Source organism: Rosa chinensis, chromosome 2 (genome assembly GCF_002994745.2).
Source record: "Rosa chinensis cultivar Old Blush chromosome 2, RchiOBHm-V2, whole genome shotgun sequence".
Classification (NCBI taxonomy): domain Eukaryota; kingdom Viridiplantae; phylum Streptophyta; class Magnoliopsida; order Rosales; family Rosaceae; genus Rosa; species Rosa chinensis.
Window position 1 is genome coordinate 56357809 of NC_037089.1, and position 21789 is coordinate 56379597.

The 21789-nt window shown below is 38.2% G+C and overlaps 3 protein-coding genes across 3 annotated transcripts; 2 read left to right on the forward strand and 1 right to left on the reverse strand.

The window, feature by feature from the left end:
* The first annotated feature begins 1248 nt into the window (after positions 1-1248).
* On the forward strand, positions 1249-1713 carry LOC112184578. The gene has a single exon (XM_024322837.1). The coding sequence runs from the start codon at positions 1249-1251 to the stop codon at positions 1711-1713; it is 465 nt and encodes a 154-aa protein (XP_024178605.1).
* A 282-nt stretch (positions 1714-1995) lies between these two features.
* Positions 1996-7547, forward strand: LOC112189235 (sulfite exporter TauE/SafE family protein 3). Its single transcript, XM_024328532.2, has 12 exons — positions 1996-3205; positions 3302-3461; positions 3920-4120; positions 4196-4260; positions 4357-4384; positions 4501-4592; positions 4662-4748; positions 4834-4884; positions 5024-5245; positions 6650-6743; positions 6844-6984; positions 7112-7547. Exons 1-12 carry the CDS (start codon positions 2984-2986, stop codon positions 7186-7188), a joined length of 1440 nt encoding a protein of 479 aa, XP_024184300.1. The 5' UTR covers positions 1996-2983; the 3' UTR covers positions 7189-7547.
* A 9355-nt stretch (positions 7548-16902) lies between these two features.
* On the reverse strand, positions 16903-17729 carry LOC112184579 (26S proteasome non-ATPase regulatory subunit 8 homolog A). The gene has a single exon (XM_024322838.2). The coding sequence runs from the start codon at positions 17644-17646 to the stop codon at positions 16903-16905; it is 744 nt and encodes a 247-aa protein (XP_024178606.1). The 5' UTR covers positions 17647-17729.
* Positions 17730-21789: the final 4060 nt, after the last annotated feature.

Genomic DNA, 21789 nt, shown 5'->3' on the forward strand with positions numbered 1-21789 from the left:
GGCTTTGTTCCCTTCTCAGTTTGAGTCTCTCCGGTGGAGAAGAGAGGGTCAATGTGTGGTTTTGGTTCCTTTCTCTCATTCCCCTTAACTTTGGTTTTGACTGGATATGCATTTTGGGATTGTTCTGGCAACGGTTATTCGGTACTCATCACCTCGATTTAGCACTTCTCGCATCCTCTTAGTTTCTAGAAGCGGCGGCGGCTGCGTTAGTATTGTAGGAGTTGATGTTTTATGTAATTTTTAGAGTTGCACTCTTTTTCTCTATCCATATAAATTAGGCAGAAATATCACTTTGGTCATCGAACTATGGCTCGCTCGACACTTTGGTCATCCAACTTTTAAAAATTTCATTTTGGTCATCGAACTATATCATCACATATCACTTTGATCATTCTGTCTGTTTTCTCTGTTAACTCCAAGGGTATTTTGGAGATTTAAAGGTTTACTCGCCATTTTTATAACTTAATCCAACTTTTCCCGCCTAAACATAAAACTTTAACCAATTTTGCCAACTTTTCCCTCCTTTTATAATTCCTCAATTTATTTAATCAATATTTTTCTTCCTATTATATTCCCTCACTTTGAATCATTCTCTGACTCGATTATTTTTCTTTGTTGCATGCTTTGATTATTGATGATGAATGCATGAATAAAAGGAAGGAAAAGTTGGCAAAATTGGATGGAGTTTTATGCTTAGGCGGGGAAAATTAGATTAAGTTATAAAAATGGCGGGTAAAACATTTCATCTCCAAAATACCCCTGGAGTTAACAGAGAAAACGGAGAAAACTGACGGAATGACCAAAGTGATATACGGTGATATAGTTCGATGACCAAAATGAAGTTTTTAAAAGTTGGATGACCAAAGTGTCGAGCGAGCCATAATTCGATGACCAAAGTGATATTTCTCCCTATAAATTGTGGTTGAATTGTAATTTTCCTTATTGGGTTTATTTGTACTTGGGCCTTGTTTTGGGCACCTTCTATATTACCGACAAATTACAATTAACTAGTTCTACACCTTTATTTCAGTCACCAAGAGAGCAACGAGAAGTGGCTGTTTGACACGTAGTGAACACCATCACCCCCTGGATAGATGACACGTGTAAAAGCAAGGCGATAAAACGGAAATGAACATGTGAGATACATTTTTAGACAAATCTCCTTCGAATTGTTTGGACAAACCCAACCTCCTCCTCCTAAGTTCGAACATCTTCTCCTACATTCTAGGTTTGTCTCAGATCCAAACAATGGAGGCCTCCGAGGAACAACAACCCGGAACACTAGTGCGCCACATCCTCCCTCCCCGCCTCGAAGACGCCGGCCTCGAAGACTGCGCCCTCCCCCCCGATTCAATCAAGCAAGCCTTCCTCAAAGCCGCCGCCGCCGTCAAGTCACGCGCCACCTCCCTCTTCACCGACGACGACGACGAAGAAGACTGCGTCAGAGATCCCTGGCCGTCGGCGGAGGGGCGTCCCGACGCGGTGGTCGGAGCCGAGACGGAGGGGAATCCTCCGGGAGCTTGCGGCGGAGATGGAGTGGTGGTGGGCCGTGAGGAGGAGAAGAGGGATAAGGTGGTTGTGGGAGGTGAAGATGTGAGGGAGGTTGGTGGAGAGAAGGCTTGTGTTGATGGGTTGGTTGGGTTAGAGATTGAAGAGAAGAAGAATGAGGATAAGAGTGATGAGGGACCTATTTTGGTTGGAGGTTATGCTTAAACCCATTTATTAGATTTTAGTCTTACTGGGTTTGATTAGCTTTTTGTAATGTGTTTTACCTTCAAATGTTGTTGCTTCTTCTGTAATGTATATATTGAATCACTGCCATGGGTTTATAAATTGCATATTGAATTTCAACTTCAGCTAGTCCCAGCAGATTGATTGTGATGAAGGATTTTCTCTTTTGGCCTTTTGGGTAGGTGAGAATGAATTAGATTGTGATATCATGGGTGGCTTTTGCAAATATGATTGGCTATGCTAATGCAAAGTGGCGACTTGGAGATCCATATGCTTGTGTGTTTGGTGGAGTATGAATGAGTTTCAAAGAACTAACAAGACATTCTGGTTGATGGCATTTCATAAATTTCACTGTCAAAATTTGACGCATGTACATAAATGTTGAATCAAGATTAAGATTTTTTCATTTGGGCTGGTGAGAAGTAATTAGATTGTGAAAATCATGGTTGCAAATATGATTGGCTATGCTAATGCAAAGTGGCAACTTGGAGGTCCATACTTGTGCGTGTTTGTGGAGTATGATTTAGTTTCAATGAACTCGCAATGAAAGACATTCTGGTTGATGGCATTTCATATATATGAACAGCTGATTTCATCCCATACTTCACTATCAAAATTGGACGCACATCCATAAATGTTGGGCCTAAATGTTGAATCAAAGATGGATGATTGATGTAGAGTGCCAACAACTTGTTTCTCACGTTGACAAATGAAATCAGGTAGATTTACTTTCACGTGCTGGTTGTAATGCGAATAAAACAATGGTTCGATGAGATTTAAGAAAATCATACACAATCCAATTGAAAATGATTTTCTTGTCAAAATTTCTAATCTGCACGGCTTCCAATGGAAAAACAGAGTGAAGATCGAGTATAATTGTCATTTTATATAATTAGTTGGCTGGGATTGGAGGGTTTTATTATGGGTTTAAAGGAAAATAACCCAAACAAAACAAAGTTAGGGGTCGACCTGGGGAGGAACGACAGGTAGAGAGCAAAGCAGAGCCTATATGAGTGACAGAACAGACCTTATTTTCTGGGTTCCTTTTGGAGAGAAACTTCTTTGTACTTTCATTTCTGACATTAGGGGTGTTACAGTTATCCTTTAGCACTAGCAGTCATTCATTCATTAAGTTACGAAAACAATATATACACACAAAGACGCAGCAGCTAGCCCTGCTTCGTATAGGAACTGGGTTTTGGCTAGGAGCTCTTCTTCACCTTTGAGATTGGATCTCTTTCGAAGGAATCAAATGGCTCAAGTTGGATTACCATGGTGTGGTTTGAGGTGGAGTATGGGAATGGTTGTGGCTGGTTTTCTTGTTGTGGCTTTAGTGATTGGTTCACTACAAGAAACATTCCAACAAGATGCTTCAATTTACAGTGGGACGGAAAAGTTCCAATCTGGTTATTTAAACAGAGTGCTAAGCTTTGTATGGCGACCGGGTCGATTGGGTTATGTGGCTGTTTGGCCTGTAAGTTTCATTTTCATTGCCTTCTTGATCGGTTATTCTTGTTTCTATAATGATTTTGAAATGCTGTTTTTTTATAGTGTATTGTTGGATATACAGGAAATGGAATTTGGTTGGAGAATTGTGGTGGGAACAATAATTGGATTCATTGGAGCTGCGTTTGGGACTGTGGGAGGAGTAGGTGGGGGTGGCATTTTTGTTCCTATGCTCACTTTGATTATCGGGTTCGATGATAAATCATCAACAGCATTATCGAAGTGTAAGTTCTTTCTCTCTTGTTCTTTAGCAGCTTTTTCAATTTTCACCTGCAATAGAGGATGAAATATCTTCAGACTTGATTAGGCACCTAGAAAGTTCAAGTGTTGTATGTTGATGAAATATTGAAATGAAACCTATTGGTCATTCAGCCCTCAACTGCTGTTAATAGAAATAAGATTGTTGATTTTATGCATTAGTGGTGTTTGACTATTTGTTTGAGGGGAGGTAGGTTGAGCTTGAGAGCCTAAACTTCAATTGGTCTTTTTGTTGCTTCTACAGTTCCACCAAATGATGTGTATGTCTCATCATTTGAGTTTGACTGCCTGTGAAATTGGGTTCTTAACTTCCAAGTCTCAATTAGGTTCTCTGTTGCTTTCACATATTGATGTGTGTAATCTACCCTTTCACATTTCAAATGTACCTGAATGCAATTTGGTGTGGTTCTGTCCGGTTGCTTAGGTATGATCACGGGTGGAGCAGCTGCAACTGTTTTTTACAACTTAAGGTTAAGGCATCCTACTCTTGACTTGCCCATCATCGACTATGACCTTGCGCTTCTTTTCCAACCGATGCTTATGCTTGGGATTAGCATTGGAGTTTGTTTGAATGTAATATTTGCTGAGTGGATGATTACAGTGTTGCTAATCATTATTTTCTTAGGTACGGTTCGAATTATACAAGACATTTCTTCTCTCAGTTGGACCACTTATTTGAATTATTAATGATGACTTGCAGGCACATCAACTAAGGCCTTCTTCAAGGGAGTTGAGTCCTGGAAAAGAGAAACTATACTGAAGAAGGTCATCTTAAACTCTGCTCATTAATTAGGTTCATTTTGTATTAGGATTAACTTGATCCATCCCTGGCATTTTGGCTCACAAGTTTTGAATTTTCAGGAAGTTGCCAGACTAATGCAGTCAAATGGTGAGTAGATATATAATTCTCCCTTTTGTAGCAGTGGTCTTTCACCATTTACCTCTCCAAATTCAGATGCCTAATAGGTCTTCTCGAGGCTAATAAAGAATTTACTTTTTGTTAAGCTAATGGTAGTGAAGAAGTTGAATACAGACCTTTACCTGGCGCTCCAACCAACAATAGTCTATCAGAAACAAATGAGTCTAAAAGGAAAGAGGTATCGTTTTGCAGCCTGAATTTCAGTTGACACAGTGTTGTACGGACTGACTTTCTGTATCCTTCTCAGGTTTCTATTATTGAGAATATTTGCTGGAAGGAACTTGGACTTCTAGTTGTTGTCTGGATCTTAATGCTTGCGTTGCAGATTGCTAAGGTTCTTAGTTCTCACAGTGATTGAGTTTCCTTGAAAACTTATGCATCAAGGGTTAGCATTGACGGAATCTTTTTGGTTTGCACAGTATTATACCACAACTTGTTCGGTAGCATATTGGGTATTGAACCTCATGCAGGTACCTTCCATGTCCTACATAATCAGAAAGCAAGAATTTTAAGTGCGAAATACAAGCCTCATTGTGATCTTCAATTGCTGAATTGTGGTTCAAAAACATCATTTTTCGCTAATTTTTTTCTCCAAAAAAAATTTCTTAGATCCCTGTGGCTTTTGGAGCGAGTTCATACGAGGCTGTTAGACTGTACTATGGACAAAGAGTGATTTCATCCCAGGAAGTATCAAGCCCGAATTGGAAAGTGCACCATCTTATTCTTTATTGTGGCTGCGGTATCATAGCTGGTATAGTTGGTGGTTTGCTTGGACTTGGTGGAGGCTTCATTCTCGGTCCTCTTTTTCTGGAGCTGGGAGTCCCACCTCAGGTAAATATTTTACTTCCTTTTGATATTAATAAGTGGAATATTTGCTGACGAAGAAAATGTGAAATAGTTGAGGTTGTGTTTCTTAAATATCTTCATGTAGTTGTAGCATTCAGTTGTTCCATTAAGAAACAGATCACCTTTCTAGAGGGGCATATGGTTTAGGGTTATTATCAACAACATTATAGCTTGAATACATCCACTCTCCATCAAAAATATAATTTTAAATATGTCATTAGGATTAGTTGGTCCAGAAGATGTAAAAAATGATCTCATAGGGAAATCTGGTCCAAACCCATTATCAAACCAAATGTTGATATTCTTCACATTGTCAATCCTCCATCTATAACCTTGCTGAAGAACATTACCAAACATAAAACCCTTCCAAGTACTGCAACCACAGGAAGACTCATCATTATATATTTAAAACAACTAGTACCCTTGAAATTCTTTTTTCCTGAGCATTTCTGCCCATGATTGTTTATCACCAGTAACTATTCTCCCGAAAGACTTTGCAAGGAGGGCTATGGTCATGGCTTTTAAGTTCTTTATTACCTACCTGTATACCCACAGCAATCAGTTTATAAGTCAAAATGTAGACTATCCCATGTTACTATAAGTAGGATGGGGTTTTGTATCAGAGGGTTGCACCTCCGATGAGGATTCTTATTGATACAATCTAAAGCAATACATGTATCAATAGGAAATTTAGCTGTCTGTGATGGTAGCAGTAGCAATGTGATATATAGCATCATTATTAGTAGCTTGCGTGTACCACTCTCCATCAATGATATAATCTGCAACTAACTCATTAATATTAAAAGGACCTGAAGAAATAGAGAATGAACTCACAAGGTAATGAGGTCCCAATCAACTATGGAACCAAAGGTTGATACTCTTCCCATTGCTCACACTTACTGGAGAACTGTATTCATAGCTTAAGATTTTTTTATTCTAGGACCACTAGCATGTTTGGGAATGCTGACTTTATCCAATCTCTCTAGGGGAGGTTCACATGAGATTAAATCTCCCCATTGAAATTCCCTATTGATACGATCTAAAGGATTAAATGTACCGATAGGAAGTTTAGTTGTCTGCATAGTATGTAGATCAAGATGGCAGGAGGACAAGCATGTATAAGAATGAGTCCTCCAGCCATCAAGAGCAGCTGACTTTTCTAAGTTGAAAGCTTTGCTTGAACTCTATCATTGCTCCCACCACATATAGCTTTTGTGATTCTCCTTTGAATCCACATTACTCTGTTCCTTTCTTTCACTTTTTCGTTACCACTAGGAAGCACGATGTTTTAAGTGATTAGTGATTTCATCTTTTAGTATTACTTGTTGTACCTAAAATTATATCCAACACATGGACCGCTTCACTGTATGAATGATTTGTTCTTTGCAGGTGTCGAGTGCCACAGCTACATTTGCCATGACATTTTCTGCATCCTTGTCAGTTGTTGAATACTACCTCCTCAAACGTTTTCCAGTTCCCTATGGTAATTAACTTTCTTAGCCATTCTGATTTCTGTTGATAAAATGGTGAATTCTAAGAAGAGATATTGCGTGTTGGCTTTGTGTTATTAATATATCTTGCAGCTCTCTACTTTACTGCTGTGGCAAGCGTTTCAGCCCTCGTAGGGCAACATGTGGTGAGAAAGGTTATTAAAATACTAGGGAGAGCGTCTATAATTATCTTCATTCTCGCCGCAACAATCTTTGTCAGTGCAATATCACTAGGTACGTATAAACAACACTTCGATGAACTTTCGTGTCCTGGCCATGATGTGGATTTCGTTTCTTCTTTTTTCTTTCTTTCCCATTTTTATTTCTCCTAATGGTTGAAGGATGCTTTGTTTTGACACAGGTGGGGTTGGCATAGCGAATATGATTGAAGAGATTGAGAACAACGAGTATATGGGATTTGAAGACATGTGCACTTAACAGCTTTCCTTTTTCTCTTTCTTTTTTTCTTTTCTCAGAATTGTAGAACTTCGAGTATAGTAGGGACTGAATGATGACTTTTTTCGACCAAGCTGGTTCTACGGTTAATCTATAGACTACTTCAAGATGTTGGCTCACGTTTTTCCTTTTCTATTTCTAAGGTAAGATAATGTGAAGGAAAATGAGTAAGAACATAGCGAATTTGCGTTTCAATTTGAAAGAAAAAATTGTTTCAAATGGTTATAGTTGTTGTAAATATTATGTATATCCGTAAATACTCAATTGTTATGTTCTTATGATGTAAACTTTACTCCTATATAAAAGGGTCTAATGAGAATGAAACATACACTTCTACCTCCTCTTATATTATGTTTCCCTATTTTATCTCTCTCTGGTTCTCTAGTTTCTAACACGTTATCAGCATTTTGAAGTCCATAATGATCCGTAAGCCTTCTAGTATGAGTTTTTTTTCTCTGTCCTAGATGAACATCAAGTATTTTTATGCAATCATATAATTTATAGATATTTGATGTATAATTGTTGAAAATTTATATTTCATATATGACATTGAGAATTACATGTTCCAATAGTTAAGACTCGAGTTCGCTAACTGAGTAGTCTTAGAACCTACGGTTCTATAGACATCACACGAATGTTTTTCTCGTGTTTTGACTGTTTTCCCTATGGGATCCAATGTTCATATTTATGAACACTTCGAAACCTCTGTTTCGTATATGAATTTTCTATGATTTTTCATAGTACATACAGTTCTAATACTTATGAATCCTCATATGGCTGTAGATATGGTTACGGTAATGATTTTTTTTTGCACATGTGTCGCATGTCCAAACATTTAGTGTCACTTAACCAAGCCTCTCTCAAAGGCAATAAAGCCGAAATCAATTATATTGATCAATCAGATCCCTTGGGATAATCTGTGTCATTGGACATCACTCCACTCAAAATCAACTTCTTCTTTTTTCGGATAATGGAAAACATGCTGGTAACATGATCAAAGACGATGTTCTTGACCCTGATTAATTTTAAACCTATGTTTAGGCATTTTTCTATTTCTCTTTGTTTGTTTATTCATTTTAGCCTATGTTTTGACATACATTTCATTATCTTGTGCTATTTAATCACCTTTATTACATTTAAATTACCTTTATTATAATTATTACATAATTGATTTAGTAATGAGTATTTGTTGCAAATATCATGATAATGTGAATGTTACTATTTCTATTATCATTAATCACTCTTCTCCACTCTCCTCATTGTTACTTGAAAAATGAAAAGCATGTTGCAGAAGATTGAGTATTAATGTGCCTCTCTACCAAACGAGGTTGCTTAACCTAATTGTAATAGAGCTCTAATATTCTTATAGATATCCTATCGATATCTTAGATTAAGGATTATATGTTAGAACCATATACATGCTCACAACATATGCATATCAACTCGACAATAATCATAAAAGGGTCAAGGCTTAGCTTCAGCAATCATAGGTATGGATTCCATCTCTGTAGCTGTAAACATGATCACTGAATATGGTCTTCTGTTACTTACCAACTTGCTTCTTAATGGACAGAATAATATGCAAAACGTGGTAGTAATCATGGACCAATTCATCTGTATATATATAGGTGACTTAACCCTCAAGAAGCTTCCCATTAAAGCATTATTTATCGGATTAGGTTTCCTAGTTAGATTCCTAATGTATCACAATCTTGTAGACTAAGCAATAGATTACTATTCTTAATGAATTGATACACTGCTTCATTAAGTTACTAGTATTGATTTACAGTTTGTACCCATGTTAAACTAAGTTTGACATTTAGCTAATCATCAATTACTTTATGATGACATGTGTTAAGTCCATATTTGATCTAACAATCTCCCCCTTGGACTCACACATATCATGCTCGATGATTTGCACCAGAAAACATCAAAACTAATTTAACTTACTGAAGTGCGCCCCAGATGACAAACTCAAATCGAAAATCCATTCCAACATGGTCAGATCACAGTTACTTATGCAGAGCAAGAAACAGTATACATTTTAACAAAAATGCAGAGTTTCAAAACCACAAACACAAGCTCCTGCAATCCACATATGTCAAACCAGAAGTGATACAATATATGTTAATGTGTTGATACAAGTAAACATATATTAGGTCCTACTGTATGTTACTAAAACCAAAAACTCAAGCAATTTTACTGAACACTGATGGCTTAAAACATTGCTTGAACCTTAACATCATGCTATACATGATTTAAGCCACCTGATAGCAAGTATGATATTCAAAACAAGATGATAATTTCCAAAACAAAACAATAAAGCTGCAGCAAAATCATAACTGGAAATACCTCAAAATTTTATTGATAATAAAAACTGTCATTACAAATAAGTTGTGATAAACAAAAATAAAAGATCACAACTAAAACACAATAACTCAAAAAACCTTAGAATTTTAAAGAATTAAATACTGTTTACTCCCTATACTTATAGAGTTTCATCGTTTCAGTCCCTGACCTTCGAATTTCACCTAAAAAGTCCCTGAACTCTCAATTTCCTCCTAATTGGTCCCTGCTGTGAAAATTTTCTGTTAAAGTTGCCGAAAATGTCTATTATGCCCTCACTTACTTTGTTTTTTTAAATTTATTTATTTTCTTTCTTTTATTTCTTTTTTTCATTTCACCATTTGAAGTCTATGGATTGGAACCATCTTGATGAGGAGATGGACAGAAGGAGGCGAGAGAGCCGAAAGAAGAAGAAGAGGTAAAAAAAAAGAGAGAGAGAGAGGAAGAGAAATATATATATATATATATATATATATATATATATATTAAGTAAATGAGGGTATAATAGACTTTTCATGGGAAGATAACGGAGTTTTTGACGGATGCTTAAGGGCAGGGACCAATTTGGAGGAAATTGGGAGTTCAGGGACTTTTGAGGTGAAATTTGAAGGTCAGGGACTGAAACGATGAAACCCTATAAGTATAGGGAGTAAGCAGTATTTAACCCAATTTTAAATGCTCCAACTGGACTAACTCTCTACTGAACCTAAGAATCTAAATTGGCTAAAATTCCAATGCTTGCTGTATGCTTCTGGAATGCAACCACTGACAATGCCTTGGTGAAAGGATCTGCTAGCTGTGAATTTGTGTTAATACTCAAAACAGCTATTTCACCATGCTTTACTCTTTCTCTAACACTGTAATACTTTAGATCAATATGCTTGGAATTATTTGACCTTTTACTGTTCTTGCTAAAGAAAACTGCAGCCTCATTGTCACAATAAATCACAAGTGTGTCTGCCACAATGTGACTCAATACTTTGGTCTGCATGAGAAAATTCCTAATCCAAAGTCCTTCACACACAGTTTCATATACTGCAATTAGGGGTCGTCAATGGGCAGGGCAGGGCCGGCCCTGCCCAAAATTAATGGTCTATGGCCTGGCCGGGCAGGGCCAAAACATATTTTTTTTATTTTTCGGGCCGGGCAGGGCCGGGCTTCTCTTAAAAATCAAGGCCCACGGTCGCCCATGGGCCCAGGGCCTTACGGCCTTTTTAGGGCCGGGTCGGGCTTTTTTGGGTGGGCAGGGCCGAGCCCATTATATTTTTATGTCATATTATTTTGTTAAAAAAATACAAAAACCTATGAAAAAATGATGATATGTTAATTATTGAACAAAATAAAATACAAAATTAAAAAAACATATGGCCTAATGCAATAATTAGTTCAATATAACTACATAAAAATATGTTAATACAAAAATTGAATGGGCTTTCGGCGGGCTTATAAGGCCGGACCAGGAGGGCTTTAATGGGCATATAACGGGCCGGGCCGCAGGCCGGGCCTGGGTTTTGAACCCTCCACCCTAGCCCTGCCTCGTGCCCAATGGGCAGGACCGAGATGGGCTTTTCTGCGGGCCGGGCCGGGCTTTTGCCCACTGGGCCGGGCGGGTGCCCATGGGCGCTTTTAGGCCCGCGGGCCAAATGATGACCCCTAACTGCAATAAATTCAGCTTGCATAGTAGAAGTTGAAACAAGTGTTTGTTTCATGGTTTTCCAAGCAATAGCACCTCCTGCAAGCATGAACATATGTCCACAAGTCGACTTCTTGGAACCTGGATAATTCCCTGCAAAATCCGAGTCTAAGAATCCAATGAGTTTCTAATCCTCCACTTGCCTATAAACTAGCATGTGGCTTTTAGTTCTCTGCAGGTATCTCAACGCTTTTTTCCCAGCTACCCAATGCTCATGGCCTGGATTAGACTGGAATCTTGACAAAATCCCTATTGCAAAAGACAAGTCTGGCCTAGTGCAGACTTGTGCATACATGAGACTTCCTACATGTCTGGCATAAGGCTTTGACTCCATATTTTCCTTTTCAACATCACTATTGGGACTTTGCTTCTTGGTTAACTTATCTCCTTTGGACATGGGAACTTCTCCAGCTGCACACTTCTCCATACCAAATCTCTTTAAAACTTTGGTAATATAATTATGTTGAGACAAACCAAGTAGTCTCAGTGCCCTATCTCTTTTAATCTCAATACCTAGTACATAGGATGCTTTCCTAAGTCTTTCATGTCAAAATTCCTTGACAAAAAACTCTTGGTATCTTTAAGCAATTTAATGTTACTGCTAGCCAAAAGTATATCATCCACATAGAGTACCAGAAAAATAAAATTGTTCCCAACTGTCTTCAAATAAACACACTCATCTACAAGATTTTCTGTAAATCCAAAAGTAGAAATCACATAATCAAATTTCTTGTACCACTATCTAGATGCTTGTTTAAGGCCATAAATTGATTTTCTTAACTTACACACTAAGTTTTCACTTCCAACTTTCCCAAAACCTTCTGGTTGCCTCATATAAATCACTTCATGTAGTTCACCATTCAGGAAAGCTGTTTTAACATCCATCTGGTGCAGCTCCATATCAAAGTGAGCCACTAAAGCCATGATTATCCTAAACGAGTCTTTTGTAGAAACTAGAGAAAAAGTCTCAGTAAAGTCAATGCCCTCATTCTGTGTAAAACCCTTGGCAACTAATCTTGCTTTATGTCTCTCTACATTGCCATTTGCATCTCTTTTGGTTTTGAAAACCCATTTACAACCTATAGGCTTCTGGTTGGGGTCAGGTTCAACTAATTCCTAAACTGCATTTTGACTCATGGAATTAATTTCTACTTCCATTGCTTGCTGCCATTGATGAGATTCACTACTTTCAATGGCCTGATTAAATGTAGTTGGACCATTGTCCTCTGCACAGTCCATTTCAATTTCTGCTTCTTGCAGATAAACAATGTAGTCACACACTCCCCCCCCCCTAAGTTGGTTTTCTTGCTCTCTGTGATCTTCTAGGCTAAGACACTGGAGGATTTTGAGGTTCAGTTACTTGACCAGTTACGTGGCCAGTTACTTGGTCAGTTACTTGACGAGGTACATTTACTTGGTCGGTGACATGGTCAGTTACTCGACCTGGTACAGTTACTTGGTCAGTGACATGGTCAGTTACATCTTGTTCTAAAGGCAATGCTACACTTACATTCTCATCTGACACAATTTCCTCAAAATATGAGGTTAAATCCTCAAGGTTTGTATTGTGAACTTTTTCACTTAGAAACTTTACTTGATGTGTTTCAAAAATTCTAGGTGAATGATGAGCATAATATAATTTATAGCCTTTAGATTTATCTGGATAACCTATAAAATTGCAACTAACAGTTTTAGGGTCAAGTTTATTCAAGCTTGGATTATAAATCCTAGCTTCTGCATGACATCCCCAAACATGGCAGTGATGAAGACTAGGTTTCCTGCCACACCAAACCTTAAAAGCAATATTTTCTATGGCTTTGCTAGGTGTCCTGTTGCAAATATAATTTGCAGGTTTTAAAGCCTCACCCCACAGAAATTTAGGCAAACCAGTTGTACACATCATACATCTAACCATGTTCAAAAGAGTCCTATTCTTTCTCTCTGCAACACCATTCTGTTGTGGATTATAGGGTGTTGTGTATTGAGCTTTAATTCCATTGTCTTGCAAAAACAAGGCAAATGGACCCTTTTGTTGGCCGGATTCAGTGTACTTTCCATAGAACTCTCCCCCTCTATCTTAGTTCACTATTTTGATTTTCTTTTCTAGTTAATTTTCTACCTCAGACTTAAAGATTTGAAAGGCTTTCAATGCTTGTGCCTTTTTTGAAAGTAGATAAATATAATTGTATCTAGAAAAGTCATCAATGAATGTGATAAAATACACATTCCCATAGATAGTTTGATGCCTAAATGGTCCACATATATCTGTGTGTATGAGTTCTAATAAATTTTGACTTCTATATGCAGTCTTCTTTCTAGTATTAGTTATTTTTCCCTTAAAACATTCAACACAGTCTGTTAGATCAGAAAAATCAAGTTCATTTAGGATGTTGTTTTTCACCAAAATTTTCAGTCTCTCTTTTGAAACATGGCCGAGTCTTCTATGCCATAAAAATGCGGACTTTTCATTTAGTTTGGTTCTTTTAACACTTATTAAAGTGCTAGTACTGTTTGTGTTGTTTTCAACAAGTAAAATTTCTTGTTGAGCCATTGAACAATTTAACTGTAAATAATCATTCATAATAACACCAGAACCAATTTGAACAGAATTTTTAGAAATAAGAATTCCATTACTATCCATAACAAGTCTACAACCAGATTTTACTAAAAGAGAAACTGAAACCAAATTCCTTCTCATGGAAGGTACATAAAAAACATTGTCCAAAACTAACAATTTTCCTAATCCTAAATCGAGCTTTAAGGTTCCAATAGCCTTGACTTCCACTCTCATGCCATTGCCTACACACAGGTTCACTTCATCACTTTTTGGGATTCTCCTCCTTATGAATCCCTGCAAAGAATTAGTAATATGAATAGGTGAGCCTGAATCTATCCACCAAGATTGTGGTTCAACATTTATAAGATTAATTTCTAAAGAAAAAACTGTATTAGAAAAAATCTTACCCTTTTTGGCTAACCAATTTTTATAGCCAGTGCAGTCCTTTTTCATGTGTCCTACTCTTTTGCAAAAGTAGCGCTTGAACCTAAATGGCCTGTTTTCCTTGGCCACTGCAGCTGTTGAACTCTTAGTTATGGCTTTGATAGGCTTGAGCTTATTCTGGGGCTTTTTCCTTTTAGGCTTCTCAATGAGGTTAATGGTTGTAGCAGGTTCCTTTTCTTCCTTGATCCTGAATTCTTCATCCACACAGATGGATATAAGTTCATCTAGAGTCCAGTTACCCTTTTGAGAGTTGTAACTCGTCCTAAGATGACTAAAACTGTTAGGCAAGGAATGTAGTGCATAATGCACTACCTGCTCATCCCTAACCCCCATCAAGAGCTCCCTGAGTCTACCATTTATATTGATCATCTTCATAATATGCTCTCTAACTCCCCCTGAACCCATGTACTTCAAATCATGAAACTCCTTGGTTAGCCTAGCTGCTTATGCTTTTTCACTTTCTTTAAACTTAGCACCTATGAGTTCCAGAAAATCTGATGCTAGCTCAGGTCCTTCTATACTTCCCCTGACAGTCTTGGACATAGAGGTACGAATGAGGTTCTTAGCCATTCTATTGGATCTATGCCACTTCTTGTAAAGGTCAGTTTCTTTCTTGGTGCTCTTTTCATTCAACTCTTCAGGCTTATCATCAGTAAAGCAAAAATCTATATTCTCATGCATTCCCATATAGTTCTCTACAGAATCTAGCCAAGCTCTATAGTTGGTTCCAATTAGCATCAAGACACTGTTCAAGTTCATGTAAGAGTTACCTAAGGAGCAAAACAAAAATTCATGTGAGTTCTCAATTTGTAAAGAAAATAACTTTAAGTTTTCTGTGTTTTATTAAGCTTTAAGCAACCTAAACAAAAACATACAGAAAACCTAAACAAAAACAATGTTAAGCAACACTTTTGAGCAGAAGCATAACATCCTGGAGTTCTTTATCAATATACCATGTTCAATGAAAATAAGTTATCCAAAGAAATTTATCCACATCTTTAGACACAAGTTATCCAAACAATTTCTGGGAGATTTTTGTTCTTCATGCAATTTTACACAATCACAGATACAATACCATATCATCAATCAATTCATCATGCATATTCAAGCATAATCAAAATTGTTTCGATTCCAAGAAACCACAGAACAATCAAGAAATTGTAAATTTCATCCGGTCACCATCTACTCTAACCTAACGCATGCCGGGAATGCAACTAGGGTTCTTAAGCACAATCAAAAACTCAATTATCATGCTATGAATCGAAATCAATTTCACAGAAAAAACCTGTTTTTGCTTTTTCCCCAATTTTGCTGCTAAAAATCACAGCAGAAGCGTGAATTTGATAATTAACCAGATGCAACAATCGACTTAAGTAACTTACCTTGATCAGGTACCTGACCAGTTACTTGGTCAGTTACTTGACCCGTAAAGCAAAAAACATCCTTTTTTTTGTGTGTGTGTTTGTTTTGCAAAACCCTTCAACGATTTTGATATTTGTGAGCCTATGCTCTGATACCAATTGTTAGAACCATATACATGCTCACAACATATGCACATCAACACGACAATAATCATAAAAGGATCAAGGCTTACCTTCAGCAATCATAAGCATGGATTCCATCTCTGCAGCTGCAAACACGATCACTGAATATGGTCTTCTGTTACTTACCAACTTGCTTCTTAATGCACAGAACAATATGCAAAACGTGGTAGTAATCAGGGACCAATTCATCTGTATATATATATATATATATATATAGGTGACTTAACCCTCAAGAAGCTTCCCATTAGCATTATTTATGGGATTAGGTTTCCTAGTTAGATTCCTAATGTATCACAATCTTGTAGCCTTTCTTGTAGACTAAGCAATGGATTACTATTCTTAATGAATTGATACACTGGTTTATTAAGTTACTAACTAGTATTGATTTACAGTTTGTACCTATGTTAAACTAAGTTTGACATCTAGCTAATCATCAATTACTTTATGATGATATGTGTTAAGTCCATATTTGATCTAACATTATAAGTACAGAATCCTATTGTGAATGAAATACACAACAATATTCTCCTGATTCATCTTCTCTATTGTTTTAAGTTATGAAATAATTTGTGTACCTGCTGTGTGTATGTGCGCGGGCGTGTGCTTATGTGTAAATGAATGTAAGAAGCAGCTCAAACGAGCACAGCATGCACCACTCTCCTTCAACTGGGAATCCTTGCAACACTGATCTGAATGACCATAACAAAAAGAAAAAATCAAACCAGACCAATGCTAGCAAGAAGCAACCCTTGCACGCTGTCGAATAGAAAAACCACCCACTAGTACTCGAGATCAAAGGCACACGAGCACTAAGGCGGCCACGCTGCTGATGTAACACCAAGGCTACCATATAGAAAATGCTGTGAGAATCTACCAAGTAAAAAATACCAACATTATTATGGAGAAAAATACTTCCTGATAGTTAGCAAGTTAGCATCAATTCCGTTTAATCCTGAAACTAATGATCGAATGGCAATGTCAATTAAACCTGAAAAATATTGCCACAAATATTGTTGACATTTATTTAGGAAACATACTAAAATTGAGAAGCAGATCCGAAGAAGCGCGATATGATCTGTGGAGGACAAAAAACCAACATGCCGTGTAGGATACTAGCTATCATTCTCTGAACCATCAATCTGACCCAATTTTTTGAGCATTTGATTGATGAACTGCAGAGAAGGTATCTCCTTGCAAGGTGCAGACTCCTTTGCCTTCTCGAAAAATGCGGCATCATATTTTACATCCCCCTCGGGAGGGTCCGCCTCCTGATCTCTGATAGTTTTTTCAAGAAGATCCATGAAATATCTTGCATTAGTGTAAGTACTAATGTCATCTGGCATTGTCTGCCGAGCAAGCAACACACTTATGTAAGCTCCTCCCTCCTCCATTAAGGACTGCTTCAACTCCACCGCGTGCTTGATGCAAGGGTTGTCCAATGCAGTGGGTGACAGGCATGCAAGCAGTTCCAGCTCGGTGTGGAACTCATCAGTTTTGTTCTGCACAAGGAGCCTCAGCAGATTGAGACCTAAAATCAGGTCCTCTTGAGGGGACGGTGGAAGGAGACCGTAACCGGCGTAATAGTACTGCTTCAACTGAAGAAAATCCCTCTCGAATGCTTCCTCATCCTCTGTCTTCAAGCTAAGAACAACAGCATGCTCATATATGTCCCTTGCTACTGCTAATTCTCCCGCCGCATTAGATGTATCTTCATACATCGGCGGGAGGCTTCTCATTTGTGCTATCATGGCCTTGAGTTTCGGGAGGAGCTCGGTGCATGCATTGAAATCTTTCTGTTCAAATGCCTTTATGAAGAGATCGAAGTTCAGGTGCACCTCTTGTAGCGGGGCATCCATTCTCTTCTTCCTCCTCTGGTTTGCTTTTTTGACAAAAAATATCCCTTCTAATGTATAACGAGAAACAAATGAATCTAATCACAGTTCCCTTCTAAGATCTTATTCTTCTCGAGAGGTATTAATAGACTCGAAAACTATACGAAATAAAAATAATCCAACTCGGAATACTAACCCTATTTGGAATAGGAATCCTAATCACACACACTAGACGTACTATAAAAACTCCACCAGGACATGATTCGATATTCCCTTATTTGTTTACTACTTTTCATATCATTACAAACACAGTCTTAACAGAAAGTCATATATTTTCACTCGACCATCTAGCTATTGAGTATACAAGATTAAGGTCGTCCTAGTTGACTCGGGTAAATTCAGCTCAAGTTTGCTTGCAATTTGAAGTTTTGAACATGAATGTTTGAGAGATGCTAGCTATTCTACCACTGTGTTTCAACTTCAGACAAAGAGAGCTAGTGCTATACTTTCTATGGATACACCAATACAATTAAATTCCCAACACCAAATATGCATGATCGAGTCAGTAAATAAGTATGAGAACTGGATTTTGTTCTGAAACCTGAATTTTAATGAAGTTTATGTTTAAGGATAAGTAAATTGACAGAGAGAGAGAGAGATAATAGAGATTAAGTGTGTCTTTCATTTCATTCAAAGGAGGTATTTATAGGGATACATTTTGAAGTAAATAATGATACAACTTGATGGCATCTTCAATTGTAGCCTCTCCTTGTGGCTTCTTCATTTGCAGCTTCACATTGTGGTTGTGATGATGATGATTGCCACACTTGTTCCCCATTGGCATAAAGATTGACTCACAAATCATTATACCTAAAATACCTATCTTATACATGACATAGACATTTTATACTATGAACAATACAACATGTTTCATATATACTACAACACTCCCCCTTGGATATTTCATGTTGATAGTATTTGTCTAAGCCGTGCGCTTCGAAATTGCCTCGTTAAAAACCTTGCCAAGTAATAAAACCCTGTGGGAAAAAACAACCTTGGTCGAAGGAGAAAAAGAGTGCAATGCGCATTGAGTGTGGAGTTTGTTTCTAGATACTCCCCCTGATTTAGACTCCCCCTGAAGATCATGAGAGTTCGGATAATCTTCTTAATCCGATACTCTTCACATGTTTCTCGAAAGGGGTTTTTGGTAACGACTTAGTAAATAAGTCCGCTACATTATCCTCTGATCGGATTTGATTTACTTCAATGTTTAGAAGTGTTTGCTGTTGCTGATTGTAGAAGAATTTCGGTGATATATGTTTAGTATTGTCACCCTTGATAAAACCTAATTTCATTTGCTCAATACAAGCTGCATTATCTTCGTAAATGCATGTAGGTTTATCTGTGGTTAACTTCAAACCACAAGTTCCTCGAATGTGTCTATTTATAGACCTTAGCCATATGCATTCACGCACAGCTTCATGTAGAGCAATAATCTCTGCATGATTTGAGGAAGTAGCGACAAGTGTCTGTTTTGTAGATCTCCAAGATATCGCCGTGCTTCCCATGGTAAAGACATAACCTGTTTGGGAGCGACCTTTATGAGGGTCAGAGAGATACCCTGCATCAGCAAAGCCCATCAAAACATTATTTTTATTTTGATGGAGGGGAGGAGGAGAACGTCGGTCACCATGGATGGTGTTGCCGACGTCTGTATTACGGAAGGTGGCTTTTTGCCTCATAGGGTCTGATCCCAATCTTCCGTCTTTTATTTTCTCTCTGTAGGGATAAAACAAGCCCATATCAATCGTACCTTTTAAGTATCGAAAGATTGTCTTTATGCCAATCCAATGGCGGCGTGTTGGCGCAGAACTATGTCGAGCTAACAAGTTCACTGCGAATGAGATATCTGGTCTTGTGCATTGTGCTAAATACAATAATGCGCCTATCGCACTTAGATAGGGTACTTCAGCCTCTAATAATTCTTCGTCCTCATCCTTTGGACGAAACGGATCTTTTGTGGGCTCAAGACTTCGGCCGATCATGGGAGTACTTACAGGCTTTGCTTTATCTTCATTAAAGCGCCTTAGTAATTTTTGAGTATATGCTGACTGATGGATCATAATCCCATCACTACGGTGCTCGAGTTCTATTCCGAGGCAAAACCGTGTTTTCCCAAGATCTTTCATCTCAAACTCGGATTCCAAATATTTAGCAGTTTCCTTTAACTCATCTAGAGTTCCAATTAGGTTCATGTCATCGACATAAACTGCTACAATTGCAAATCCGGAACTTGTTCTTTTAATGAACACGCAAGGGCATATTTCATTGTTAATATATCCCTTTCCAATCAAGTAGTCACTTAGACGGTTATACCACATCCGTCCGGATTGTTTCAATCCATATAGTGAGCGTCTTAATTTTATTGAAAACGCGCTCCGTGGTTTAGAGCCACTTGATTTTGGTAATTGAAGTCCATCAGGAACCTTCATATATATCTCTGAATCTAGATCCCCATAGAGATATGCTGTAATTACATCCATAAGCTGCATGTCAAGTTTTTCGGAAACTACCAAACTGACAAGGTAGCGGAACGTTATAATGTCCATTACGGGAGAGTATGTCTCCTCGTAGTCGATTCCAGGGCGTTGTGAGAAACCTTGCGCCACGAGGCGGGCTTTATATCTCATCACCTCATTTTTCTCATTACGTTTTCTAACAAAGACCCATTTATGGCCAACAGGCTTTATATTTGGTGGTGTCAGCATTATAGGCCCAAATACCTGTCTCTTTGTTAGTGAATCCAATTCAGTCTGGATCACATTTTTCCATTTAGGCCAATCCGCTCTTCGTTGACATTCTTCAACAGAGCGAGGTTCGATATCATCATATTCTATGATTCCTTTTGCAACATGATATGCAAACGCATCATCAATTGCCATAGAATTTCTATCCATCATCTCATATACATTATTGTAATTTATGGAGATTTCTCTATTCTCTGGAGTTGGTTCTGACATTGGAGCGTCCCCCAATGGTGTCTCTTGGACATAACCATAATCCGGAATATTCTCGTGGGATGGATTATTCATATATATGATTAATGGATTATTATTTTGTGCCAAATTCGCCTTCTTTCTTGGGCGAGAATCCATCGAACCTATAGGTCTCCCGCGCTTCCTGGCAGGAGCCGTGGGCCTAGCCAATGTGTCACCCATAGAGGGAACGTTGGCGCCATTCTCATGTATTTTTGAGACGGCATTATGTCTTTTAGGGACATCAATCCTTGCAGGTGTATTTGCAGCAGGTATGTGTGATCTTGTCACTTTAGCGATATCAGAAAACGCATCAGGCATCGATTCTGCTACGTTCTGAAGATCGAGAATTCTCTGCACTTCTTTTTCAGATTGTGCAGTTCGGGGATCAAGATGAGACAAAGTGGGGACAAACCACGACAATTCTTGTCCTTTTTGTTGAACATTAGTTATGTTCATGTCTCCCCCTAAAGACGGGAAGACTGTCTCATCAAAGTGACAATCCGCAAATCTAGCGGTAAATAGATCACCTGTCAAGGGTTCTATGTAGCGGATTATGGTTGGAGAGTCATAGCCAACATAAAGGCCTAATCGTCTTTGAGGACCCATTTTAGTGCGCTGTGGTGGCGCAATTGGCACATAGACTGCACACCCAAATATGCGTAAATGTGAGACATTAGGCTCATACCCAGTCACCATCTGGGATGCAGAAAAAGGTTGGGTGGCAGTGGGCCTTAGACGAATAAGCACAGCTGCATGTAATATTGCATAGCCCCAAGCAGAAATAGGGAGATTGGTGCGCATAACCAATGCCCTAGCAACCATTTGAAGTCTTTTAATGGCAGCTTCTGCGAGACCATTTTGGGTATGTACATGAGGGACAGGGTGTTCAACCTCGATCCCAATGGACATGCAATAATCATCAAAAGTTTTTGATGTAAACTCCCCAGCATTGTCAAGACGAATTGACTTAATAGGATGATCAGGGTGGTGAGCCCTTAACTTAATGATTTGTGCTAGGAGTTTAGCAAATGCAGCATTTCTTGTGGATAAGAGCACGACATGTGACCAACGTGTCGATGCATCAACCAACACCATAAAATATCTAAATGGTCCGCAAGTTGGATGGATA